Source organism: Sapajus apella, unplaced genomic scaffold (assembly GCF_009761245.1).
Source record: "Sapajus apella isolate SASKATOON/1434 unplaced genomic scaffold, GSC_monkey_1.0 scaffold144, whole genome shotgun sequence".
Lineage (NCBI taxonomy): Eukaryota > Metazoa > Chordata > Mammalia > Primates > Cebidae > Sapajus > Sapajus apella.
The window spans coordinates 1475440-1502306 of NW_022437084.1; the positions used below are offsets into that span (position 1 = coordinate 1475440).

The following is a 26867-nucleotide window of genomic DNA, read 5'->3' on the forward strand; positions in this document are numbered from 1 at the left end:
GCTACTTAACAGATGGAACAGGTCCAGCATGGTGGCTCACGCCTGTATCCCAGCACTTTGGGAGGCTGAGGAGGGCTGATCTCCTGAGGTCAGGAGTTCAAGACCAGCCTGGCTAACATGGTGAAACCCCGTCTCTACTAAAAATACAAAAATTAGCTGGGCGTGGTAGAACGTGCCTGTAATCCCAGCTACTCAGGAGGCTGAGGCAGGAGGATTGCCTGAACCCAGGAGGCGGAGGTTGCGGTGAGCCGAGATCGCGCCATTGCACTCCAGCCTGGGTAACAAGAGTGAAACTCCGTCTCAAAAAAAAAAAAAAAAAAAAACAGAAATTAGCTGGGCATGATGGTGCATGCCTGTAATCTCAGCTACTTGGGAGGCTGAGGCAGTAGAATTGCTTGAACCCAGGAAGCGGAGATTGCAGTGAGCCAAGATTGCACCACTATACTCCAGCCTGGGCGACAAAGCAAGATTCCATCTTGGGAAAGAAAAAAAGATGGAGCAATTGAGAGAGGTCTGGTGACTTGCCCAAAGTCACACACCTCATGGCTAATCACACCTAATCATTGAGATTTGCACACAGATAGTTCAGTTCCAGAGTCCGTGCTCCAAACCATGGCACCATAGTGAAAGAACATTCAACAGGAGCCCAGGCCCAGCTTCATAACCAGGCCCGTGTGCAGGAGAAAGTGGAAGAAGGGATTATGCGTGCCCAGCAGAGGCAAAGATGGACTCTGCCTGAAGATATCAGAGATTCCTGGAGGAAGGAGCATTGAGGCTGGGTGTTGAGGAATGAGTAGGAGTTCACCAGGAAAAGAAGGATATGGAGAAAGACATTCACTGATTCAATGAACATCTCCTGAGGATTTCTGCAAGCCCAGTTCTGCCTGTAATTGGGTGATGCTGGGACAGAGATGAGTCAGACCTGGGCCCAGCCCTCCAGAGGCTGTTCACCTGCTGAGAGGGAATGATGAGGAGAGGGGCAGGGAGGATGGGGTGATGGAAAGGACAATGGGTGTGGGGACAGGGAGATAGATGAAAAAAATATATAGCAAATGTTCTCAGGATTTGGCAAAGATCAGGATGTATTAAGAGAGAGCATAGGGCACTTGCTTCCTGGCGGGTTGGGCACTTGGGTCCCTGGGTGGTGGAGCTATGGGGAAGGGGGCAGGTTATGACAAGAGTGGGTTAATCCAGATGGAACCAGATTCCTCAACATTCTAGGAGAGGGCCTTGTCCTTGTGGGAAGTGGCCCAAATCCCCAGGGCAGGGAAGGTTGTGTGAGGTGTGCAGACCTATTCAGCTGCCTGCAATCTCTGCCTCTCTCCACCTGGGCTTCCCTGTCTTTCTCTTGTTCTCTCTCTCTCCTCCAGCTCCTCCTCTTACCTGGGGTCCTTCTGTGTCTCCACCTCTCTTTGTATCTTTTGTTCTTGTGCCTGAGTCCTGACTCTGTCTCCCACCCCTAGCCTGCTTTCTGGGCGGTCTCGCCACACATCCCTCCAGCCTGCCCTGGGAGGTTGGTCTCTGCACACCACACCACTGCTTCACCAAAAACCAACCTGCTCCACCCCAGGATCTTAGGCCTCAACGATCTTCCCTGTTTTCCACGACACAAGTGATTCTGTATCTTGTAGCCCATGGTGATGAGGAATGGGGATTCCCATTCTAAAGACCCCAGAGGAGGTGCCCACGACCTCTCCACACACCAGCCCTCCTCCTCCATTCTGTCAAGCTCTGGCCCAGCAAGCCGCCAGCTCCTCCCAAAAGGGGGGTCCCCCTGCACTTAGCTTCTCTCCCAAGGCCCCTGTCACATCCCCAGGGCTTTCCCCTCCCGCAGGGACATTTCTCAACCCTGATTAATCACAGGGGCCGGCCCATGGAGGAGGAAGGAGATGTCATGGCTTACCATAAAGAAGCACTGGGTGCCAGGTACACGCTCCAGGATCCAGGTGCCCAGGGGTCATGAAGCTGGGACTCCTCTGTGCTCTGCTCTCTCTGCTGGCAGGTGAGGCTCCCGGGCTGGCTTCCTCTCCATGGCTGTAGTACGGTCATCTTGCTCTTCCCTCCTGCCCCAGGCTTCTGCCTCCTGCTGTATAGGCTTCTCAGCATCCTCTCCCTGCTCTCCCAGCCTGCTCTTCACTGACCCCTCTGTCCCTCATCCCTACCCCCAGGGCATGGCTGGGCAGACACCCGGGCCATCGGGGCCGAGGAATGTCGCCCCAACTCGCAGCCTTGGCAGGCCGGCCTCTTTCACCTCACCCGGCTCTTCTGTGGGGCGACCCTCATCAGTGACCGCTGGCTGCTCACAGCTGCCCACTGCCACAAGCCGTGAGTGACCCAGGCTGGCCATACTGGGGAGGGGTGGGGGCTGGGGGTCAGGGAAGGGTGAGGGGTGCTGTAGGCAGCAAGTGCAAAGCCTCCATGTCTGATACCAAAAGTTCAACTCTTGGAATTATGAAGGGTCGCCTCCCAAATCCTAAAATTCCAGAGTCTGACAATAGCTCATTTGAGGAGTCTAACATTTGAAACTTAGGTTCTTCAAATCCTAGACTGACCCAGAGAAATCCAGAATCACAGAATCCTAAAATCTTGAATTTATGAAATTCTACAATAGCCTCAGCAAATTATGGAATCATAGATTAGGAGACTATTAGAATCTTAGCAGTCTGGATCAGCACAGCCCAGAGTAATTATGACGCCAGCCACGTGCATAAGTTTAAATTTCTGGTGGACACATTTAAAAAAATAAGAAATGAGTACAATTAATTGTAATAGATTTAACTTGACATATTCAAAAAATTATTTCAACATGTAATCCATTTTTAAATAAGTATGAATGATACAATTTACTTTTGGTACTAAGCCTTTGAAGTCTGTCCTGTATTTTATACATATAGCCACATTTCAAGGGTTCAATAGCCACATTGGCTAGTGTGATCCTAGAATCTTAGATTCAGAGCTTTCTAGGTTTATTGAAAATGGAAACTCACAGTCCTAGAATCTTTAATTCACAGTATCCTAGAATATGGAGATTTAGAGAATTTTGGAGTCTTAAACTGTTTGAATCCCAGACTCTTAAATTTCTAGAGTTACAGATTTACAGATTTCTAGAATGATGAAATTCTAGTCTTTTTGTCCCAGAATATTAAAATTCTAGGTTCAAGCCTTAGATTTAATTCAGATAATGTTAAAATCCTAGAGTTTTTTGATCCAGGGGAATCTGGAATGTTAGAATCTTGGATTCATAAAAACTCTAAAACTTGAACCTCGGGATTCTAGAATCATGGATAATAGAGTGTCAGAATCTGAGAATTCTAGAATCTTAGATTCTGGGCACTCTAATAGTATCCTGGAATCTACCTGATGCAGGAATCATCTCTTCATTGCCTCTGAAAGGTGCCATCCATACTGTTCCAATTTTCTTCCCTCCAGGAATAATGCACTGATGCTGGTAAGAGATGCTGTGAGGGAATTTCCCATCATGCATTGCTTCATGATGGGACCTCTTTTAACTTAGGCCTGTACATCAGGCTGGGAGAACAATGTTTAGATTTTAGCTGGAAGTCAAGCAGGAGAAATGCAGAGATATGAAGGTAGAAAAGAGTCAAAGGCAGGGGAAGGGTAGGCGGATGAGGGGATGTGGGGGATGAGGGGATGTGGGGGTGAGGACTATCCAGATCCAGAGCCAAGACAGCAAGAATAACAGAGAGAGACAGAGACAGACGTCTCTGGTTCCCCAACCCTGAATTCACAGTCATTAGCCTGCTGCCTAATGTCAGAGGTCAGAGGCTGGGAATGAACTTTTGTTGACCCCAAAAGGATCCCAGCTGTCTAGGGCATGGACCAGAAGTGGAACAAGTGGGCTAGAGCTGTGGTGAGGGCTTAAGGTTAGACATCAGAAAGACATGCATTGAAGGGTGAAGGATATGATAGTCAGGAAAAGCTGAGGCTATAGATCACCCCCAATCTGGGGATTTTCCATATCCCATCCCCTTTCATACCCATGCACGCATACACACACACACACCACCTAGACATACAGAGCCACTCCCACAGAAGCCACCAGACCTGTGGGGGCAGGGGTGGGGCTGTTGTTGTGTGGTAGGTGGGGCCCCCCCAGTGCCTACACCGTTCCTGGGGACCCAAGTCACCACCAAGACTCCAGGGGAGTAGGGAGGAAGGTGGCTCACTCAGCCTGGAACTAAGAGAGGGTGCTTTGTGGAGAGAGCTACAAAGACGGAGGCACGCAAAACATCAGAGCGGGTAGCGGGGACCCAGAGGAGGTATGTGCCTTGCTTAAAATCACAGCACCCTGGGCCAGACATAGATGATGGGGTCCCAGAGAGGGTGTGTGCTTTGCAAAGGGTCACACAGCAGCCTGATGGACAGGAAAAGAGGGCTGGGGCTGAAAGGACCCTTCCCTTCCCCCCGCTTGACCTCTGCCTGCCCAGCAGGTATCTGTGGGTCCGCCTTGGAGAGCACCACCTCTGGAAATGGGAGGGTCCAGAGCAGCTGTTCCGCGTCACGGACTTCTTCCCCCACCCTGGCTTCAATAAGGACCTCAGTGCCAATGACCACAATGATGACATCATGCTGATCCGTCTGCCCAGGCAGGCACGTCTGAGTCCTGCTGTGCAGCCCCTCAACCTCAGCCAGACCTGTGTCTCCCCAGGCATGCAGTGTCTCATCTCAGGCTGGGGGGCCGTGACCAGCCCCAAGGGTATGACCTGGCCCAGAACTCTCTCTGAAACCCCATGCCGGCATCTGGCTCCCTCACCCCTCTGTCTCTGCCTTTTCGTCTCTATCTTCTGCCTTTCTCTCTCCTCTCTCTCTCTCTGTAAGTCTATCTGCCAATCGATATATTTCATCAAATCTAAGATGCTTGAATTTTTCAGACATACCATTATTTTATGAACTGCTAATAATAAGAAAGATCTCACTGATGACATAACATCATTTTTCTGGAAGACACATTCTAATTGCAGAGTTTTTGTTTGTTTGTTTCTGAGGCAGGATCTTGCTTTGTTGCCCAGGCTGAAGTGCAGCAGTGTGATCTTGGCTCGCTGCAGCTTTAAATTCCTGGGCTCAAGCCCTCCTCTCACTTCAACCTCTCAAGTAGCTGAGACTACAGGCATGTGCCAACACACCCAACACCGGCTATTTTTTTTTTTTTTTAATTTTTAGCAGAGATGAGGTCTTGCTATGTTGTCCAGGCTGTTCTTGAACTCCTGGCCTCCCAAAGTGCTGGAATTACAGGTCCGATCCACTGTGCCTTGCCCAGAGGTGTTTAAATGTGAAAATACGTTCATCTTAGAATGGAAATAAGGCCACGTCTCTCAGAGTCACGGATCACTGACCCATTGGGTCAGTGGATTGAAAAAGCAGTCTGAATTTGTTGCTGCCAATATCTAAGACCTGGAAGGTTTTATACAAAAGCTAGGTTTCTGGATTCACTTGAAAAAGTCTGAAGGACTCACATTCCCAAAATAGCAAGCACTGGGCTGAGTCAATGGAAGCTGCTCCCTTCAGCCAAGATAAGTTCTCTGGTCCACTCCAATGGACCCCACTGGCTCCTGTCTCCCTGCACAGCCCCCATCCCCGATTTCTGTTTATTGATTCTGTTTATCATGGTCCTTGATGTGTCTGAGTCTGCATCCATGTCTTATATAGAAGCATATATGTATTATATATCCATCTCCACATCTACACTGACACATCTACTATCCACACTGTATCTGGCATCTCTATGTCTCTGTCTCCATCAGTGACCATCTTCCTGTAAATCTCTTCCCCTTTATCTCGCTGCCTCCCTTCCACCCCTTGAGATCTCTGGGTCTGTCTCTATTTCTTTATTGCCTCTTCGGAGAATCTCTTTCCCCTTTAGAGGTCTCCATCTCCCTTCATGGCCTCTATTTCTCTTATTTCTCTGTGTGAATTATAGATGCATCTCCTCTTGTCTCTTGGATTTCTGCATGCATCTTTCTGTTTCTCTTTGCTGGGAACAAATGCTCGGTGCCACAAAGAAGAATCAGTACTGAGACAAAGGATCTCTCAGCAAGGCAAGTTTACTTTCTGCAGAAACAGTGCTGCTCTTGATGGAGCAATGGTGAGAGCACACTGGACAAAGGAAGGAAGGGGTTTTTATTTCTAATGCAGGTCATCCCTGCTACTGTGTCCTATCTCCGTTGGCTGGAGTTGGACCACACAATCTAAGCTAAACCCAGCTGGCTAACTTGAAAAGTGCAGGAATGTGGTTTTACCCATGGAGAGTGCAGTTTTGGGGGAAGGAGCCGTTGCAATGGGAGGGGTAATCTATAGAGTGGGTAGCAGATGTGGAATGTGGTCTCTATAGATAAGGACTGGTGGGGAGTTTGTTTACCAGGGCAGGAAATACAGAGAGTAAGGAAGTCCAGCCTTGAAAGCAGGGAACAAAGAGCAAGGACGCTGGGCAAGTTAATCCTTTGAAGAGGAACTCCTTTTATATCTAACACTCTTCCTTTCTTCTTCTTATTTTAGTATTATTATTATTTTGAGATGGAGTCTCCCTCTGTCCCCCAGGCTGGAGTACACTGATGCAGTCTCAGCTCACTGCAATTCTTGTGCCTCAACCTCCTGAGTAGCTGGGATTACAGGCTCCTGCCATCATGCCCAGCTAATTTTTATATTTTTCCTAAAGATGGGGTTTCACTGTGTTGGCTGGGCTGGTTTTGAACTCCTGACCTCCAGTGATCTGCCGGCCTCAGCCTCCCAACGTGCTGGGGTTAGAGGCATGAGCCCCCACATCCAGCCTCTTTGTCTTCTGGTCCCTCTTCTTTCCGCCTTGTCTTCATTTGTTTCTACTGCATGCTATGACTGTCTGTCACTGTCTCTTGTCTCTATCTTTGAGGGTCTTAAATGTGGCTCCATGGGTCCTTTGGAAAAGCTGCAGGGAGGACTCAGGGCGGTGGGGTGCTGAGAGACAGTTTCAGATCCTTGACAGTCTCCTTCCCAACAGCACTGTTTCCAGTCACACTGCAGTGTGCCAACATCAGCATCCTGGAGAACAAACTCTGTCACTGGGCATACCCCGGCCACATCTCGGACAGCATGCTCTGTGCGGGCCTGTGGGAGGGGGGCAGAGGTTCCTGCCAGGTGAGACCTTACTCCAGGGAAAATGAGGCTGTCCTGCCAAGTTTCCTAGGTCTTTGGGGAGGAGAGGGATGGGCCCCCAGCCTTCCTGGGTCAAAATGAGGAGCCTGGGACACCTGGTTCCTGGGAGAGGACAGGACTCCTGAGTGTAAAAGATGAGAGGTCTGGAGGTACGGACTTCTGGATCTACAGGAGGAATGGGCTGGGTGTCCAGAGTCTGAGACCTGGGGGAGGAGGAGGTTATGCCCTGCGGGGAGGTGGGGCTCTGAGCTTTTACTCCTGGTTCTGAGGGAAGAGAGGCTGGAGATGGAGGACTATCTGGTGTTGGAGGAGGAACGGGCTGGGGCCTTTTTGGGAAGGAGAAAGTGGCCCGTGTAATTGTGATGAACAAAGCGGCCTAACAGTTCCTCTGCCCTTCTTTCGCATACAGGGTGACTCTGGGGGCCCCCTGGTTTGCAATGGAACCTTAGCAGGTGTGGTGTCCGGAGGTGGTGAGCCCTGCTCCAGACCCCGGCACCCCGCAGTCTACACCAGCGTATGCCACTACTTAGACTGGATCCAAGAAACCATGGCGAACTGACCCCTCGCGCCTCGGGGGCAGCTTGGAAACCCAAGAGAGACCGAAGGGCACCGGGTAGGGGGTTCCCGAAGGGTTCCAGTCTCAATGGTGCCCGCCCTTGACGTCCAGATGCCCTGAGACTCCCCTCTGGACACTGAGACCCTGCCCCTGAGGCTCCGCTTCCTCACAAGGTCAACCCAAGACACAGTCGCGCCCCTCAGAACGGAGCAGGGACACGCCCTTCAGAGCCCAGTTCTACCACCGACAACTGTCACTTCTCTTGGAACAGCACAGCCTGTGGCTCCGCCCCAAGGAACCACGTGCACAAAACAGCTCCGCCCCTCGGAGCTTTGCCCAATGGGACTTCCTCTCGGGACTCCACCCCTTATGGCCCCGCCTCCTTCACCAGAGGTCCCGCCCCGCCCCGTGATGTCAGGGGCGCAGAATCTGCGCCCACGTGGAGCTCGGGCTCCGCCCCTCGTGGCCCGGCCGCGCGTGTCCTGGGTTTGAATCCTGGCGGGGACCTGAGGGGAAATTGAGGGAGGGTCTCGATACCTTTAGAGCCAATGGATGATTTTACAGTAAACTTGAAACCTCACCTTCTTTCTGCACGAGCTGTGAGCTGAGTGGAGGGCAACGGGTGGGCTGTAAACGGCAGATGAGGGAACCGCTACCGCGTTCCAACTCCCCCTTTCCCCCTAGTAAGTCCTGCCTAAAGTCTCTCTCCATCAGCCCTATTGCAGCAAGCCTCCTGGGTTCTGCTTGGGTTGGTCCTGTCGCCTCCAGGCGAAGGGGAAACCAGGTCACGGTGCCTCCCAAACCTGCCCTCCCAGATCCCGGACCCCTCAGGGGGCAGCGGGCGGGGCCTGATCCACCCTTAGGCGTCTGACCCAAGAAGACCTACCTTTATTCCGTTCCAGGTTACTGGCAGCAGCCTCCTCCTCCCATAAAAGGTCAGGCTCCAAGCCTCTCCTTTTACAAGTACTTAGAATTTAGCCCCCCGCCCCCTCCTTCTTCACGCCCAGGAATCCAGGCCCCCAGCCCCTCCTCCCTCAGACCTAAAAGCCCAGGTCCCAGCTCCTCCTCCCTTAGATTTAGGAGTCCAGGCCCCAGCCTCTCCTCTCTCAGACCCAGGAATCCAGGCCGCCAGCCTCCTACCCTCTCAGAACTAAAGTCTTGGCCCCCAGCCCCTTACATTTCAGATCTTAGAATCTTAGCACCGGCTCCCTCCTCTCCTTAGCCTCAAGAGTCTGAGTTGCCAGCCCTTCCTCCCTAAGATTTCATGTTCAGCCCCTTCCGCCCCTCCTCACTCACACCCAGCGTTCCAGTTCCCAGAAGCTCCCTAGGCTCCAGTGCAGGAGGAGGAGGAGCTACAGGCGGGGCGTCCCAGTTAAAAGCCTCCAGACTCGAGTACTGTACCGAGCAGAGAGAACTGAAGTACTGGGGCCTCCTCCACTGGGTCCGAATCAGTAGGTGACCCCGCCCCCTGGATTCTGGAAGGTGAGGTGCAGAGGTACTCAGACACAGACATCAGGCCCGGACCCTCCTTTTCCAGGTTCCAGGACCCCAGACTCAGATGCCCTTCTCTCTCGAGACCCAGCAATCTGGACCCCAGCTTCCTCCTCTCCCAAATTTAGGAGTCCCAGCTCCCAGCTCCCTGTCCCTTCAGACACAGACATCCAGGACCCAAACTCCCTCACCCCTTGGAAAGTAGGAATCCAATCCCCAGCCTCCCCTTCCTCCAGAGAAGCCCCAAACAGTCCCAATGCGCTCAGCTCCCTCCCCAGTCCCAAAATCCAGAACTAGGCTTTCAGGCTCCTCCTTGCTGTCTCCCGGCCCCGCCCTCTCCATTTCCCAGACCTCACCATGGGACGCCCCCCACCTCGTGCAGCCCTGACGTGGATGTTCCTGCTCTTGCTGGGGAAAAGCTGGGCAGGTGAGGAGGGTTGCGGAGGTCTCCGGAGGGGAGGGGTCTGAAGGCAGCCGTGGCGCCGGGGAGTCTGTGGGAATGTCGCGGTGGTTATGTGGGTGCGTGTGCACGGATGTGAAGGGTGTGACATGATGCAGAAGCCTCTGTGGGCTTTCCTCAGGGTGCATGGAGGCAAGAAACAGGTGGCAGCGGGTAGGAGTAGGTTCGGTTATGCTGCAAATTGTCTGAATACCCACAGCCGGTGAGGGGCTGCTTGCTTGGGGGCATAGATTCATGTGGGAGTATAGGGGGCATGTAGACTCATGTGGAAGCATGTGGGGGCATGCTCGGGTGTGTGCCTCTTGTATGATACACACGGACTGAAATGAGTGTACCTGCGTGGCAGCGTGTGGACACCCGGGCTCCCCTCACTAAGTTGTATGCGGAGAACTTTCCGTGTGTCCATTTGACCCCACAGTGGCCTTCCCAGCCCTGGCACTGCCCCAGAGGGTGGCGATCCAACCCTCTCCCTCCTGCTGCAGGACACTCCAGGGCACAGGAGAACAAGGTGCTGGGGGGTCAGGAGTGCCAACCCCATTCGCAGCCTTGGCAGGCGGCCTTGTTCCAGGGCGAGCAACTGCTCTGTGGCGGTGTCCTTATAGGTCGCAACTGGGTCGTCACGGCTGCCCACTGTAAAAAATCGTGAGTGGATGACGGGGACAGAGGTCGGCTGGGGAAAGAGGAAAGAGGGGGCTGGGTTTCCACTCAAGAAGGAGAGAGCTGAGGACTGGATTCCTGGGTCTAAGGGAGGAGGGGGCTGGGGGCAATACCCCTGCCTGGGTCCCAAACTGTCGCCACCATTACAGGAAATACACAGTACGCCTGGGAGACCATAGCCTACAGAAAAAGGATGGGCCAGAGCAAGAAATAGCTGTGGTTCAGTCCATCCCACACCCCTGCTACAACAGTAGCGATGTGGAGGAGCACAACCATGATCTGATGCTTCTGCAACTGCGTGACCAGGCATCCCTGGGCTCCAAAGTGAAGCCCATCACCCTGGCAGACCACTGCATCCAAGCTGGCCAGAAGTGCACCATCTCAGGCTGGGGCACTATCACCAGTCCCCAAGGTAGTGGGCTTGGCCACTAATGGGAGGGAGAGGAAGAGCTGGTTGGCCCAGTGGACCCCAAGCTATTGGCAAATCTTGGTCCCCCTAGAAGGAGACAAAGAAGGGAAAGTGATCGTGATGTTAAGATTCACAAGTGGGAGCCGTATTAGAAACCTCGAAGACCAGACTACTAACAGGAGTGGTGAGAGAAAGAGAACCAACTAGCAGATTGTTAAGCAGGGCGAGAAAAGCCCCTCCTTTATGGCGGAGAGCACTATCCTATGAGACTTTTCATTGTATAGGATGTTATGTAATCTTAACACACTCAGGATATTTGGACTTCTCAGAGGCCCGGGAACACAGGCTCCTAAGCACCTTCTCCCCCACCCCCCCCCCCCTCAGATGTGTATCTCGGGATTTAGTGGGGTACACAGTTTCACTCAGTTGCCCAGGCTGGAGTGCAGTGGCGCAATCTCAGCACATGGCAACCTCCGCCTCCCAGGTTCAAATGATCCTCATGCCTCAGCCTCCCGAGTAGCTGGCATTACAGGCACCCGCCACCATGCCCAGCTAATTTTTGTATTTTTTGTAGAGACAGGGTTTCACTATGTTGGCCAGGCTGGTCTCGAACTCCTGACCTCAAGTGATCTGCCCGCCTCAGCCTCCTAAAGTCCTGGGATTACAGGCGTGAGCACCACACCCGGCCTTTTTCTCCCTCTCGAACCCAGGAAACCTGGGCTCTGGTCCCCTCTTTCCTCAGACCCAGGAGTCAAGGCACTTCTTCTCCCAGGACCCAACAATCCTAGTTCCCTCTTGACTCTGGACCCCAAAGTCTGGGCCTCCAATGAAGCTGGGTACCTTTGGGACTCCAGAATCCAGGCAGCTCCTCATCTTCCTTCACAGCGAAAAAATTGGGACTCAGCTCAGAGAGTCAATGGGCTTCTCTAGGAAGTGGCAAAGTCCAGCATTCAAGTCCCTGTCTGTCTCACTCCTGCCCTGAATGCTTTGGATGAGACCGTGTGCTGCTGTAGAAACACACCTGCTTGCAAATCAGGTAGATCAGTTCAAACCATGGCTCTGCCCCTTCACCTTGGGCAAATTCCTTTTCATCTCTGAGCCTCACTTTCCTCATCTGCAAAATGGGAATCATCATCTAAGAGATTTTTTTAGCTCCATGAGGGTTCAGATTACATCAGTTTTCTTCATCGTGTGTTCCTAGTGCCCGAGATGGTGCCTGGTACATAGTAGGTGCTCAATAAATATCTGTTGGAAGGATGAATAATGAAATGAATTAATGCATCCCTCCTTCAAAGCACTGTTGTGAAGATTAAAAGAGATTGTGAGTGTATAGCTTTTGGCATGCAGAGGTGCCAGATGGAAGTTTTTCCCCCTCAAAGATACTTTGAAGAAGTCTATTCCTCAAAATAGGTTAATAAAAAAGATCAATTCCACCTTCAATCATTAATACAACTCTTTTTTTTTTTTTTTTTTTTTTTTTTTTTGAGAAGGAGTTTTGCTCTTGTTCCCCAGGCTGGAGTGCAATGGCGCGATCTCGGCTCACCGCAACCTCCGCCTCCTGGGTTCAGGCAATTCTCCTGCCTCAGCCTCCTGAGTAGCTGGGATTACAGGCACGTGCCACCATGCCCAGCTAATGTTTTGCATTTTTAGTAGAGACGGGGTTTTACCATGTTGACCAGAATGGTCTCGATCTCTTGACCTCGTGATCCACCCGCCTTGGCCTCCCAAAGTGCTGGGATTACAGGCGTGAGCCACCGCGCCCGGCCAATACAACTCTTGCTTATTGAGCTCCTAGTATGCCCCAGGTGCTGCTGCAGGCACTTGATGTACAGTCATGAGCAAACTATACAAAGTCCTTGTCCTTATGGAGTTGAAAGCTAGATGGGAGAAATAGGCAATAAACAAATACACGTAAAATAAAATAATAGGTAAAGTGCTGTAAGGAAATATTGTGGCGGGTAAAAGGATAGGGAGTAATGAAGCGATGGTATGTTTAAATTAGAGTGGTCAGGGAAGGCTTCCAGGAGGAAGTGACAGTTGGAAGGAGCAGGATTTAGCACAGATTGAGGACCTGGTTGGCTGAGGGCAGGAAGACTGGAAAGAGAGGGTCAGAGGGATCATAAAGGGGCACCTCCAAGTAGTCCCCAGCCCCTTGATTTGAAAATGGCTCAGGGCAAGAACAAGTATGTGAGATCCAAGGACCCCTCTCTAGATGGCAAAAGCCCAATAGCAGAGGGCACAGCTTTGTTTAATGTGGTGAGAAGCGATGTGCCCTGTGCAAAGTGTCAGAAAGCTCCCCCGTTACATCCTGGAAAGAAAGGAAGGGGGTTAGATCCAGACAGGGATGGAGGCAAAGGGCTGCTCTCTTAGGGAATCTTACAACCTCTTCTCCCTCAGAGAATTTTCCTGACACTCTCAACTGTGCAGAAGTAAAAATCTTTCCCCAGAAGGAGTGTGAGGATGCCTACCCAGGGCAGATCACAGATGCCATGATCTGTGCAGGCAATAGCAATGGGGCTGACACGTGCCAGGTGAGTGATTTCTGAAATCCTCCTCCCCGCTCATCCCTCATGGCCCTCTAGAGGCTCAAGGCTTGGATGGGGGAGGTGGTAAGGGGAGTAGTCCCAAAGACAGTTCCTGGAGCAGTTGCCCAGATCCCTACGGAGTGGGAACCAGGTTCAGAAAAGGCCAAACTCTCTCTGAAAGTCACACAGCATAGGAATTAGGAACATTAAATTGTCGCTGCCATTTTCTTTCAAGCCCTTACCTACAGGATGGGATGCAGAGCTGGGGGCTATAGCGGGTGGGGTAGATGTCCAGGAAGGAGAGAGTTGAGGCTAGAGGTGAAGCGAGTTCCCTGCTCTCGCTCCCAAGCATTACATCGTGGAATTTGTGCCAACTTTACCACTGGCCAGGTGATCAGCCACTTTTCTTTGAGACTGGCTAGAATCCCAAGGCTGGTTCCCTTCTCCTATGATTGGTTCCTTGGGAGACAATGCTATCTTGTGAGTGGGCAGCGGGAAATGGTGCCATTGACTTGAGTGCCTCCGCAGTGAGCTCCCATCCCTTTCTCTTGGGATTTGTCATAGACATAACTCTGCCTTCTAACTGTATCTTCGTTGTTCCTAGCACTGCCCTGGCTTTGTCCCCTACCTGGAAGCCCACCTTCACTAATGATTGGTCCCTAAAGACAATGCTTTCTTCCCCACTGGCCAAGAATGGAGTCATTTCCATCAGCGATACTGTCCTGAAAGCCAGTCTCTCTGGATTGCTCCATAGAGACAGTGGTCTCTTCCACAAAGAGTTCAGCCATTGTCCCTTGGGGATATGGGGTGTGGGTGTGTGTGTCCACAAGAACCTTGATCCTTTCTCCTGGTGTTTGGTAACTGCAATCAATGATGCCTTCACTACTGGCAGAAATGGAGGAAACTTCAGCTCAGTCCTCTCCATGTAATCCCTACCGTCTTCTCCCTGGATTGGACCCTTGAGGACTCTTTTTTCTTTTTTTTTGAGACATGGTCTCGCTCTGTCACCCAGGCTGGAGTGCAGTGGCACAATCTCCGCCCACTGTAGCTTCTGCCTCCCTGGCTCAAGCAATTCTCCCACCTCAGCCTCCTGAGCAGCTGGGATTATAGGCACCCACCACCACAACCAGCTAATTTTTGTATTTTTAGTAGATGAGGTTTCACCATGTTGGCCAGGCTGGTCTCAAACTCCTGACTTCAAGTGATCTGCCACCTTGGCCTCCCAAAGTGCTGGGATTCCAGGTGTGAGCCACCGTGCCTGGTCGAGATTTCATTCTTTCCCCTCTTTAATCAGTGTTTTGACCATTATCCTTGGACACCATGTCTGTCTGTACATGGAAGCCCCAAGCCTTGTCCTGACTGGTCTCAGGGGAAAATGATGTTACCCCCCATTGGCCACAGGGTCCCAATCGTGCTAAAGAACTGGTAAAATGGCTGAGTGTGGTTGCTCACACCTGTAATCCCAGAACTTTGGGAGGCCGAGGCAGGCAGATCACCTGAGGTCGGGAGTTCGAGACCAGCCTGACCAACATGGTGAAAACCCACCTCTACTAAAAATACAAAATTAGCCAGGCGTGGTGGTGCATACCTGTAATCCCAGCTACTCGGGAGGCTGAGGCAGGAGAATCACTTGAACCCAGGAGGCAGAGGTTGCAGTGAGCTGAGATCACGCCACTGCACTCCAGTCTGGGCAATAAGAGCAAAAACTCTATCTCAAAAGAGAGAGAGAGAGAAAAAAAAAAGAACTGGTAAAATGCTGGGACAGCAGGAAAAGGGATTTTGTGGACATGTCAGGTACAACCCTGTTCTCATTCTCCCCATCTAGGGTGATTCTGGGGGTCCCCTGGTGTGTGATGGTGCACTCCAGGGCATCACCTCTTGGGGCTCAGACCCCTGTGGGAGACCCAACAGACCCGGGGTCTATACCAACATCTGCCGCTACCTGGACTGGATCAAGAAGATCATGGGCAACAAGGGCTGATTCTAGGAGAAGCACAGGAACTCCCTTAATAAACTCACAACTATAGATGGCTCCTTGCCTGTGTGTGTTTTGGTCCTGCGGGGAGGGCTGGATGGGGAGCAAGCGTCGTTCTTGCTGGCAGGTGAGGTGGGAATCTGGGGAGACCAAGACCTCATGGTCATGTCGGCCATCACCACTGCCTGAAGCAATCCCTCGTTTTCCTGCAGGGACTTGGGTAACAGCTTTATTTCAGGGGAGAAAACACATACAAGGGTTTTCATACAGTCAGTGGGCTGGTACGTGAAAGACAGTTTTGAAAGGATTTTTGTTTGGTTTTCCTGAGCAAAGTGTTCACAAGCTTTGGAGGTAAAATTTTCCCCTTCAAAAAAAAAGTCATTGTGCCAGGTGTGGTGGCTCATGCTTGTGATGCTAGCACTTTGGGAGGCTGAGGTGGGGGAATCGCTTGAGCCCAGGAGTTCAAGGTCTCAGCATCATGTAAGACCTCGCCTCTATTTTTATTTTAAAAAATAGGCTGGGCATGGTGGCGCACGCCTGTATCCCAGCACTTTGAAAGGCCGAGGAGGGCAGATCAGCTGAAATTGGGAGTTAGAGACCAGCCTGACCAACATGAAGAAACCTCGTCTCTACTAAAAATACAAAATAATCTGGGTATGGTGGCACATGCCTATGATCCCAGGTATTCGGGAGGCTGAGGCAGGAGAATTGCTTGAACCCAGAAGGCGGAGGTTGCAGTGAGCTGAGATTGTGCCATTGCACTCCAGCCTGGCCAACAAGAGCAAAACTCCACCTCAATAATAATAATAATAATAATAGAAAAAGTGGAAAAAAATTGTGAGATATGCATAGAAAATAGTGCAGAAAATATATGAATGGCTTAAATAGTCACAAATGAACAACCATGAAACGACCACTCAGGTCAAAAATCTGGAGAGCTCCCAAAAGTCCAGATAGAACTCTTTCCCACAGCCTAGAGCCATCTGGTGGTGTCTGCTGTGGTAGAAGGAAATGAGTGGTGTGTCCAAATTGAAGTGTGAGGCAAAGGGCATTTTGGGAAGTTTTCATTAAAGCGAAGGCTTAGCATAACTTGTTTTAGGGAAAGATGAGTATAGAGAGGGTAGTTATTACAAAGATATAAATAGTCACTTTCCTAGTGGTGCAGGCCAGGTGAGCCCAAAATTGGAACTTAGCCAGGGAGGGTTCCTGATTTTGCCCGGGAAAGAATTCAAGGGCAACCCAGTGGAGTCAGGAACTTTTTTTGAAACAGTAGTGCGCAGCGGCAGAGGTACTGCCCCTTGCACAGTAGGGCACAAAGTAGCAGCCGCTCAGGGGCAGCTCTCTAGTCATATTTATTCCCACTTTCAATTACATGCAAATTAAGGGGTAGGTTATTCAGAAATTTCTAGAAAAAGGATAGTACATTCTGAGTCTTGCCATGGCAATGGTAAACTATCGTGGTGCTGGTGGGCACATCTTACCGAGATTCGTGCCTTTTCCCTGTTTCAGCTGGTCTTCAATCTAGTCCAGAGGTAATAGTCTCATGAAAGAGAATTTGATTCATCCAGCTCACCCTTTCTTCTTCAGCCACATCATTGGTCACTGAATGGCCAATCGTTTGATTGCATTGAGGTCAGGTGACCAATCTTATCCAATCAGTAGCTACTTGGAGTCATGTGATATGAATCATGGCCACTTAATGCTATGGGAAGGCAATTCTCCACAAGGGGTGTGGGTATCTGAGACACCTTGCATTCATCAATCTCTGTGATGCTTTATGACAGGTCCCCCATACTAGATATCCTGAGGAAGTATTTCAAGCCTGGCATTAAACTTCTGATGCCAGGGATGCGTTTCTGGAGGGACATCTCAACTCAAAGAATTGTTTTATAATTTTTAGTATGGAAAATTTCAAACATATACAAAATAGAATAACATAATGTGTCTTCAGATACCACCATCCAACTTCAATAATTAATGCAGTGGCTCACGCCTGTAACCCCAGCACTTTGAAAGGCCAAGGCAAGAGGACTGCTTGAGCCCAGGTGTTCAAGACCAGCCTGAGAAACATAGAAAGACCCTGGTTTCTAAAGTTAAAAAAGTATCCAGACAGCCCAGGCGCGGTGGCTCATGCCTGTAATCCCAGCACTTTGGGAAGCTGAAGTGGGCAGATCACCTGAGGTCAGGAGTTCAAGACCAGCCTGACCAACATGAAGAACCCCGTCTCTTCTAAAAACACAAAATTAGCCGGGCGTGGTGGTGCATGCCTGTAATCCCAGCTACTCAGGAGGCTGAGGCAGGAGAATTGTTTGAACCTGGGAGGCGGCGGTTGCAATGAGCCAAGATTGTGCCATTGCACTCCAGCCTGGGCAACAAGAGTGAGACTCCATCTCAAAAAAAAAAAAAAAATTAGCCAGGCATGGTGGCATACGTCTGTGGTCCCAGCTATTCAGGAGGCTGAGGTGGGAGGATCACTTGAGCCTGAAAGTTTGAGACTACAGTGAGCTATGACTGTACCACTGCACTCTAGCCTGGATAACAGAGTGAGACCCTGTTGCAAAAAAAAAAAAAGTTAATACAAAACCAATTCTTGTTTCACCTATACTCCCACCACACACTTCCCTAATGCTGGAATATTTTGAAGCAAATCCCAGTCATCATATCATCTTATTCTTAAATATTTTATTATGCATTTTTAAAACAGGGGATGGCAAACTACAGCTGTTGGACCAAATCCCCTGAGCTAAAAACACTTTTTTCTATGTGATGGATAAAGAACTGTGACAAAAAATTTGTACTAAATTATCATTACTACATTTTGAATTTCATCAATTAAAAATTGTGAAATTTGGCCAGGTGCGGTGGCTCACATCTGTAATCTCAGCACTCTGGGAAGCCGAGGTGGGTGGATCACAAGGTCAGGAGTTCAAGACCAGCATGTCCAAGATGGTGAAACCCCAAATTTACTAATAATACAAAAATTAGTTGGGCATGTTGGTGGGCACCTGTAATCCAAGCTACTTGAAAGACTGAGGCAGAGAATTGCTTCAACCCAGGAGGCAGAGGTTGCAGTGACCGAGATACTACCATTGCACTCCAGCCTGGGCAACAGAGTGAGACTCTGTCTCTAAATAAATAAATAAAAATTTTATTTTCTCTCTTGCTATTAAATATCTACATAATATTTTCCATTTTTGTCTCTTGGTCCGCATAGGCTAAAGTATTTATTATCTGGCCCTTTATTTTAAAAATGTGCCAAACCTTGTTCCAAAAGAGACTCGTTTTAAACATAACCAATTACATTATCACACCTTACACAGTTGATGATAATTCCTTAGTATCATCCAATGCCCAGGAGATTGTCTTTTGAGACAGGGTCTTACTCTGTTGCCCAGGCTAGAGCACAATGAGCATTGCACAAACAATGTTTACGGCAGTTTCTACCTCCTGGGTTCCAGCCATCCTCCCACCTCAGCTTCCAGAGTGGCTGGGACCAAGGGCAGGGGCCCCCCCCCCCACTTTTTTTTTTTTTTTTTTTGGATAGAGATAGGACTGTACCATGTTGCCCAGGCTGGTCCAGGAGATATTTTAATGTCCCCAACGGAATATAAGCCTGAGAAGACTTGGTGATTGATTTATTCAATCTTAGGTACTAAGGCAGGGCATAGAGGGAACATAGCTACTAACAGAAACAAAAATCTCCTTTCTCTTGGCATCTTGATATTCATCACAGGGAGGAATTCTCATTGGTCCGGTTTGAACTGGGCCCACCCCTTTAATCTATCATTGTTGCCAGAGAGAAAACACTGATCTTGTTGGCTTAGCCTGGGTCATTTCCCCACCTCAGTGGGTGGGTGGAGTTGGAGAACTATGATTGACAGTTTCACTGGAACTACATGAAGTAAGGCAGCATCTCCCCCAAAAGAAACGGAATTCTGCCAGGAGGCGGAGGTTGTAGTGAGCCGATATCACTCCACTGCACTGCAGCCTGAGCGACAGAGGGAGACTCCAACTCAAAAAAAAAAAAAAGAAAGAAATGGGGTTCTGTTCTTGAAGTAAGGAGGAAGAGAATCCCGGAAGTCCGAAACAATGGGCCATCAGAACCAATGGGCTGAGTCAGGAGGTACGGGGGTCACAGTGTTCAAAATCCCTCAGGGAAGGACACAGCTGGCAAGATTGTCAGATGCCAGTTCTCAGGCATAATCATGAGCTGGAAGATGAGTCATTTAAAAAGGTACAGGACATAGGTCTGAGGGTGAGAGAGGTATGGGGCTGGGTGTCTGGGTAGGACTTAGCAACAGGTGGTGGGACTAAATGCAAAGGGCACAGGGGGCCCGGCTTTGGGCCTCGGACACAGGGGTACACATCATTAATAGGCCATGAGGGATCCAACTCTGTTTTGAACCAAGTGAGACTCAGAGGGTACGTGTGGATGTAACAAGGAAATTTCCTTCTCAGAGTAGGGATTTGTGCAGTGGTGATACCAAAGGCCTTTGATTCCCAACATTCAAATTCTGATACTTTTCCTTTTTTTGAGGCAGAGTCTGGCCCTGTCACCCTGGCTGGAGCGCAGTGCTGTGATCTCAGTTCGCCGGAACCTCTGCATTCTGGGCTCAAGCAATTCCCCTGCCTCTGCCTCCCTGGTTCAAGTGATTCTCCTACCTCAGCCTCCTGAGTAGCTGGGAGTATAGGCGCGTGCCACCACATCCGGTTAATTTTTTGCATTTTTAGTAGAGATGAGGTTTCACCATGTTGACCAGGCTGGTCTTAAACTCCTGACCTCAAGTGATCTGCCCACCTCAGTCTCCCAAAGTGCTGGGACTGCAGGCTTGAGCCACCATGCCCGGCTGAATTCTGACACTTCTGACTCCTTAGCTCTGTGACTTTGCTCAAGGGATCTAGCCTTTTTTAAAACCTCCACGTTTTCATCTATAAAATGGCGATGATGAGGCAGGGGGCAAAAACTAAAAATAAAGTGGGGATGGCAGTCTTCACCTGGACCGATATGAGGAATACAGACAAAATCTGTGAAGCACCTGCCACACCACACTAAATGCAGAAAAAAAATATGGGAGCTGCTTCTTTATTCCCTGGGTGATGGGCTCAGGGAACTAATGTTAATTCAGTGCCTGTTATGTGCCCATCAATTTTCCATTGATAAATTTATTTGATCCTCCCATTTGCCTCGATAAATAGGTTTTGCTCTCTTCCACTTTGGAGAGGGGCAAAGTCAGACTCAGAAAAATGAAGTCACTTACCCGAAGTCACAGGGTGGGCAGCCAGGATTCAAATCTGGGTTGGGCTGACTCATGAAGCCAAGTTCTTTCTAGTTCTTTCTATCATACTGCAGGGTGGAACAGCTCAGAGATTAAGTCAGGACTGAATCTGTGGATGCCAGAGGTTTGCAGACTGGTATTTATTTATTTATTTAAGTACCTCCTATATTCTCTGGTCTGGGCGGGGTGCTGAAAAAAAAAAAAAACAACCACCCTAGACAGATTTCCTCTGCTTGTGATGACCAGTGTTTGGCAACAGAATCAGGTTAAACAATTAAGAATATAATTTACAGAATGATAGATGATAGATGATGAGAAGCAGAGGAGAGACGTCTTCGTGACTTAGGAGCGAATAACATGGCTAACGGGGCTCCTTCGTCTTTCTGACATGCTGAGCAGGCAGAGGACTGAGGGAGGAGAGAATTGAAGGATGAAGATGCGGGCAACAGATAATAAACTGGAAGTCTTGCTACCATTTTTGTCCTTGAGAAGCCAGGAAGGAAAGATACAGATTGCTGAGTTACGGAGCTGTGAGGTCAAATGGGCTGGAATCTGCTTCTCCTGGATTTGGGAACTCAGGTCAGGAACGCTGACACCCTTCATGACCAGAGTCCTGCTGTGGAATGGGAAGGGCTAGATGTCCAACTTCTGAGATCTGGTTTTGGATTTGATGACAGTAAATGTCTCAGAAGGTGTTGGGACTTGACTTGAGTTGAGTTAGTATAACATCAATGTTAGCAAGATATTAGTTGGCAGACTTTATTTTAGATTTTTTGTAAAATGAAGGGTCAGAGTTGTGTGGGGAGTTGGATAAATAAACACGGAGTTGGGAAAAGAGTTGGGGATGGAAATGAGGATGGGATTTTAGGTAGCAGTTGGGTTGAGGATGAGCATAGGGGCGGGACTTGGGTCAGTGTGTTAGAATTGGTATGGGATGTGAGGGGATAGGTTCACGGGGAGGACATGAATGTGGGATTCCCAGAATATGATGGGAATGGAGACTGATGTCTGAATTATCCTGGGGCAGGTTTGATACCCAGGCCATGGTGGCATTCACTGCTCAGGTCAAGGTTGAGTCTGGCTTACATCTAGAGGTTCAGCATCAGGTCAAGGGGTAGAAAGGTTAAGGTTCGCTGTGGTCTGGGTGCTAGCCTGAGCTGATATTTGGAGTCCAGTACTGAATGAAGGTTTAGGTTATCGGTTGAGATACAAACTGGGGTTGATCAAGGATAAAGCAGAATTTGAGCCTCAGGACTGGGTATAGATTAAGGTTTAGGGTTAAGACTGGGACTTACTAAAAAGTCAAAAACAATAAATCTTGGCTTGGATGTGTTGAAAAAGGAACACTTACACACTGCTGGTGAGAACGTAAATTAGTACGACCTCTATGGAAAGCGGTATGGCGATTTCTCAAAGAACTAAAAGTAGATCTACAATTTGATCCAGCAATCCCACTGCTGGGTATCTCCCCAAAGGAAAAGAAGTCATCATATCAAAAAGACACATATGCACATATGTTTATCACAGCACAATTCACAACTGCAAAGATATGGAACCAAACTATGTGCTTATCAACTGATGAGTGGATAAAGAAAATGTGATGTATATGCACCACGGAATACTATTCAGCTCTAAAAATAATGTATTTTGAAGCAACCTGCATGGAGCTGGAGGCCATTATTCTAAGTGAAATGACTCAGGAATGGAAAACCAAATGCTGTATGTCCTCATGTTAAGTGAGAGCTAACCAGTGGGTACAGAAAGGCATACCGAGTGGTATAATGGACACTGAAGAGACTCAGAAGGCGGAGGTTAGGAAGGGGAGAAGGAATAAAAAGTTATAAATATTGGGTACAATGTACACTGCTTGGGTGATGGGTACACTAAAATCTCAGACTTCACTGCTCTACGATACATCCATGTAATCAAAAGCCACTCGTACCCCAAAAGCTACTGAAACAAACAAAAACACTGGGGCTTATGTCAAAATAAAGTGTTGTGAGTTGTGTCAAAGTAAGGATTGGATTAGGATTCTGCTTGATGTCAGGGTCTGAGCTCCTTCTCACTGTGTCAGAACCATTTGACCATATCTACCATGCCTTCTCAATGAATGACGTCACTGTCCATCCAGCAAGAGACTCTGTCTGCAGTCTTAACATCTCCCACTACTTCCACATGACCTTCATACAATCCACCACCGAGGCCTGTGCATTCTGTCTCCTAAGTGCATTTTGAATCCACGTACTTAGCATCGTCCCATCTTTCAACCACCTGTCTCCAAGTCACCATCTTCCCTCATCTAGACAACAGGGATAACTTCCCCCGTGGCTGCCCACTATCTTCACATCCCACCCACATCCATCCTTCATACAGCAGCCGGGTTGCTATTTTGAAAATACAAATCTCGTTATGTTATTTCCCTGACTGAGATTCAGATGGTTCTTCATTATCTACAGGATAATGCAAGACTCACCGTGACATACAGAGCTGGTCATTATCTTGTCTCAGTAATTCCGGGTTCGGAACTCCGGCCATAATGCTTTCTACCTTGGGCCTTGGCACATGCTGTTTTCTCTATACAATGCAGGCCCCATTCTCCTCCCATTGTCTTCTAGTTACCAGAAGAAATTTCCTTCTAGTTTACTATTTCTAGTTACTACAAAATTTCCTCTAGTCTACTTCCAGCAACTAGAAAATTTCTTCTAGTTTACGATTCTTTCAAATCTTAGCTCATTGTCAATTCCTGGTTCCAAACCCTCTGGAAGTGCTTTCTTCATAATACTCTGAACTTTACTTTCAGAGCGTGCCTTGTACTTGCAATTTTACACTTGTTTATGAGTTATTTGACTGTTTTTCTTTTATATGAGACTGTCAGCTCCTTGAGGGAAGAGACTCTATCTAAGTTTGTGCACTGCTGCATTCTCATTGGTAGGTAGCTAGTATCCAAAACATGTTTGTTAAGTATATAAAGGATTGGTGTCAAAATATTGCATAATCAACAACTTTTCATTAAAAAACAGTATAGAAGACAAACTAAGAAATAAATTAAATTTAGATGAGAGGTAGTCAGAAATAGGATACAAATTACTAAGCTTTTTAAAATGACTATTAATTTAAAAATAAACTAGCTATCTTCACATTAACAGTGGCTGAAACGGGGGGTTATGGGATGAAATGGGATATGGGATGAGGGCTGGGAAGAGAGCTAAGACTGGAGGCATGGTTGAGTTTGTTGACTTATGTGGTATCAAGATATGGAATCAAGTTGGAATTGGATTTGGATTTGGATTTATGGCTTGGGATCAGATTTGGGAACTGAGTCAAGATTTTTTTTTTTTTTTTTTTTTTTTTTGAGACAGAGTCTCGCTCTGTCGCCCAGGCTGGAGTGCAGAGGTGCGATCTCAGCTCACTGCAACCTCCGCCTCCCGGATTCAAGCGAGTCTCCTGCCTCAGCCTCCTGAGTAGCTGGGATTACAGGCACCTGCCACCATGCCTGGCTAATATCTGTATTTTTAGTAGAGATGGAGTTTCACTATGTTGGCCAGGCTGGTCTCGAACTCAGGTGATTCGCCTGTGTTGGCCTCCCAAAGTGCTGGGATTACAGGGGTGAGCCACCTCGCCCAGCCCGAGTAAAGATTCTGATTCAGCATTGAGGTCTTAGTGAAGATGATTTTGGCTACAAGGATCAAGCAACTCTAACCCAGAAAGGGAATCTGAAAAAGTCATGACATGAAGAGGCTCCATCGTTGGTGAATTCAGCAGCTCAGTGACCTCATCAAAGACCCAGCTGTCCCTCATCTCTCTGGTGGGCTACCTGCAGTGTTTTGGCGTTGGCCTCGTCCTCTGGTCACTTCTCTGTATGGACCCTGGAGTGCTGCCACAGTTCCAGAATTTGCCTACAGATTAGACACCATCTAGCAGAAGAAAAAAGGCCTCTTTCAGTGCCTCTTTCTGAAAATAAGAAAGTCTTTCCTAGAAGTGCCTCTGTGGTCTTCCCCTCCTCACTGGCCACACAGCATCATGTGTCCATTTCCAAACTAATCAAGCAAATGGAATATGGCGTCAGTGCTTGGTTCATTGAGGTTTATAGTCATGATGAGGATGAAATATTATCCAAACAAAATGAAGCCTCTGATAGAAAGGCAAAAGGAATTCCAGGCGCGGTGACTCATGCCTGTAATCCCAGCACTTTGGGAGACTGAGGCAGGCAGATCACGAGGTCAGGAGGTTGAGGCCATCCTGGCCAATATGGCGAAAACCCATCTCTACTAAAAATACAAAATTAGCCCAGTGTGGTGGGGAGTGCCTGTAGTCCCAGCTTCTTGGGAGCCTGAGGCAGGAGAATCACTTGAACCTGGGAGGCAGAGGTTGCAGTGAGCCAAGATTGTGCCACTGCACTCCTGCCTGGGCGACAGAGCGAGACTCCATGGAAAGAAAGAGGGAGAGGGAGAGGGAAGGAGGGAAGGAAGGAAAAAAGGGAGGGAGGGAGGGAGGGAGGGTGAATGCTTGGGTATGCAACACTAATGTCTATTATTATGGGTTAAATGTAGAATTAATTGAGTTAGGGGTCAGGATTGAGATAAGGTTTAGGTCCAGGGTGGAGAAATAAATTCCATTTTCAGGATCTAATTTAGAGGTTGAGGTCAGTTCCACCTTTAGGAACGTGTCCAGCAATGATTCCTGTCTTGCTCAAAATAAAAGGCAAAGACCTTTAAGGCCCCCTGTCATCAGCGTCCTGTTATATTTCTGGCCTCATCACCTGCCCCCATCTCCTTTGGTCACTGTTCTGGTCGCAGTGGTTTTTCTGCTGGGGCACTTCAGACATGCTCCTTGACTAACACACCTGCCCGCTCACTTTGCCTGGAACTCACTACCTTCAAGCAGCCACCTGGATCCCTCCTTCAAGATTGTGCTCAAATGTCACCTTCAACGTGGGGTCTTTGCAGCTGACCTTCCTAATATTATAACCTCAGGGATCCTAGAGGATAGAGGGAATCAGCAACTCCGCAACCCTCTTCCTTGCTTGGATTTTCCCTTATAGCACTTACAACCACCGAACAAGCTCTACATTTTATATGCTTATTTTTGTACTGACAGTACAAAACAAGAGCATCTATGAACACAGGAATTTTCTGTTTTATTACTGCTGTGTCTCCAAGAGCTGGAAGAGTTTCTGGCACAGAGTAAATGTTCAATGGATGCTGGTTGAATGAATACAATGAACAAAGATGGGTGGACAAAGAAGTTCATCTCAGCATTATTATTATTAAACTATCCAAGTGAGTATGGAATATTACACAACGATTATAAAGGAAGGAGAAGTGATGTAAATGCACTAAGAGGGAAAAGTTTTCCCCTTTTTAAAAAAATAAATGTTATTGTATAAATTGAAAGTGTACAATATGACGGTATGCGATGTATATACATAGTAAAATAATTACGATAGCTGAACAAATTAACATAGTCATCATCTCACATAGTTACCCATTTTCTTCCCCTGTGGCAAGGGCAGCTATAATCTACTCATTTAGCAAAACTCCTTGGCCGGGCACGGTGGGTCACGCCTGTATTCCCAACACTTCGTGAGGCCAAGGTGGGCAGATGACAAGGTCAGGAGTTCAAGACCAGCCTGGCCAACATGGTGAAACCCCGTCTGTACCAAAAATACAAAAATTAGCCGAGCGTAGTGGCCTATGCCTGTAATCCCAGCTACTCAGGAGGCTGGGGCAGCAGAATCGCTTGAACCCAGGAGGTAGAGGTTGCAGTGAGCCGAGATCGCGCCACTGCACGCCAGCCTGGGCAACAAAGCGAGACTCTTTCTCAGAAAAAAAAAAAAAAAATCCTGAATACTACACACTATCAGTTAGTATAGTTTTTCCTGTTGTCCATTAGATATTCCAACTGGTTCATCTTACATTTTTGCTACTTTGTATTCCTTGACCTACCTCTCCCATTTTGGGGTGGAGGGGGATATTTTTTCAGGATACTTCATAGAGTAAAAAAAGAGGCTGAGCGCAGTTGCTCAAACCTGTAATCCCAGCACTTTGGGAGGCCAAGGCTGGTGGATCACCTGAGGTCAGGAGTTCGAGACCAGCCTGACCAACATGGCGAAACCTCATCTCTACTAAAAATACACAAATTAGTTGGGCATGGTGGCAGGCGCCTGTAATCCAGCTACTGAGGAGGCTGAGGCAGGAGAAGCCCTTGAATCCAGGAGGTGGGGCTTGCAGAGAGCCTAGATTCTGCCACTGCGCTCCAGCCTGGGCAACAGAACAACGCTCCATCGAAGAAAAGAAAGAAAAAAGAAAGAAAAGAAAGAAAGAAAGAAAGAAAAAGGAAGGAAGGAAGGAAGGAAGGAAGGAAGGAAGGAAG

At 48.6% G+C, this 26867-nt stretch overlaps 2 protein-coding genes and 1 long non-coding RNA gene across 9 annotated transcripts in view; 2 read left to right on the forward strand and 1 right to left on the reverse strand.

Moving 5' to 3' along the window:
* Nucleotides 1-1959: 1959 nt before the first annotated feature.
* KLK9 (kallikrein related peptidase 9) lies at nucleotides 1960-8270 on the forward strand. The gene is made up of 5 exons (XM_032264647.1): nucleotides 1960-2002; nucleotides 2169-2325; nucleotides 4452-4717; nucleotides 6992-7128; nucleotides 7556-8270. Exons 1-5 carry the CDS (start codon nucleotides 1960-1962, stop codon nucleotides 7703-7705), a joined length of 753 nt encoding a protein of 250 aa, XP_032120538.1. The 3' UTR covers nucleotides 7706-8270.
* Nucleotides 8271-8772: 502 nt separating this feature from the next.
* KLK8 (kallikrein related peptidase 8) lies at nucleotides 8773-15276 on the forward strand. 7 transcript variants are annotated; one of them, XM_032264642.1, is made up of 6 exons: nucleotides 8773-9184; nucleotides 9543-9620; nucleotides 10136-10295; nucleotides 10460-10722; nucleotides 13117-13250; nucleotides 13849-13987. In XM_032264642.1, the coding sequence occupies exons 2-6, from the start codon at nucleotides 9551-9553 to the stop codon at nucleotides 13891-13893; spliced, it is 672 nt and encodes a 223-aa protein (XP_032120533.1). In that variant the 5' UTR covers nucleotides 8773-9184; nucleotides 9543-9550; the 3' UTR covers nucleotides 13894-13987. The 7 variants fall into 7 exon arrangements, with proteins under 7 accessions (XP_032120533.1, XP_032120536.1, XP_032120534.1 ...); XM_032264643.1 differs by lacking the exon at nucleotides 13849-13987 and adding an exon at nucleotides 15070-15276 and having other exon boundaries at nucleotides 8774-9184; nucleotides 10256-10295; XM_032264639.1 differs by lacking the exon at nucleotides 13849-13987 and adding an exon at nucleotides 15070-15276 and having other exon boundaries at nucleotides 8776-9184.
* A 4739-nt stretch (nucleotides 15277-20015) lies between these two features.
* LOC116540844 overlaps nucleotides 20016-26867 on the reverse strand; it is a 46595-nt gene continuing 39743 nt past the window's right edge. Inside the window, exon 6 of the long non-coding RNA XR_004264601.1 lies at nucleotides 20016-20684. This is a non-coding gene — a long non-coding RNA (uncharacterized LOC116540844). The remainder of the gene's footprint in view (nucleotides 20685-26867) is intronic.

Coding starts and splice junctions, on each gene's coding strand:
- KLK8 (XM_032264639.1), top strand. CDS start 9,551: ATGGGACGCCCCCCACCTCGTGCAGCCCTGACGTGGATGTTCCTGCTC. Junction 9,621..10,135: donor GCTGGGGAAAAGCTGGGCAG/GTGAGGAGGGTT, acceptor CTCCTGCTGCAG/GACACTCCAGGGCACAGGAG. Junction 13,251..15,069: donor ATGGGGCTGACACGTGCCAG/GTGAGTGATTTC, acceptor CTCCCCATCTAG/GGTGATTCTGGGGGTCCCCT.
- KLK9 (XM_032264647.1), top strand. CDS start 1,960: ATGAAGCTGGGACTCCTCTGTGCTCTGCTCTCTCTGCTGGCAG. Junction 2,326..4,451: donor GCTGCCCACTGCCACAAGCC/GTGAGTGACCCA, acceptor CCTGCCCAGCAG/GTATCTGTGGGTCCGCCTTG. Junction 7,129..7,555: donor GGGGCAGAGGTTCCTGCCAG/GTGAGACCTTAC, acceptor TTTCGCATACAG/GGTGACTCTGGGGGCCCCCT.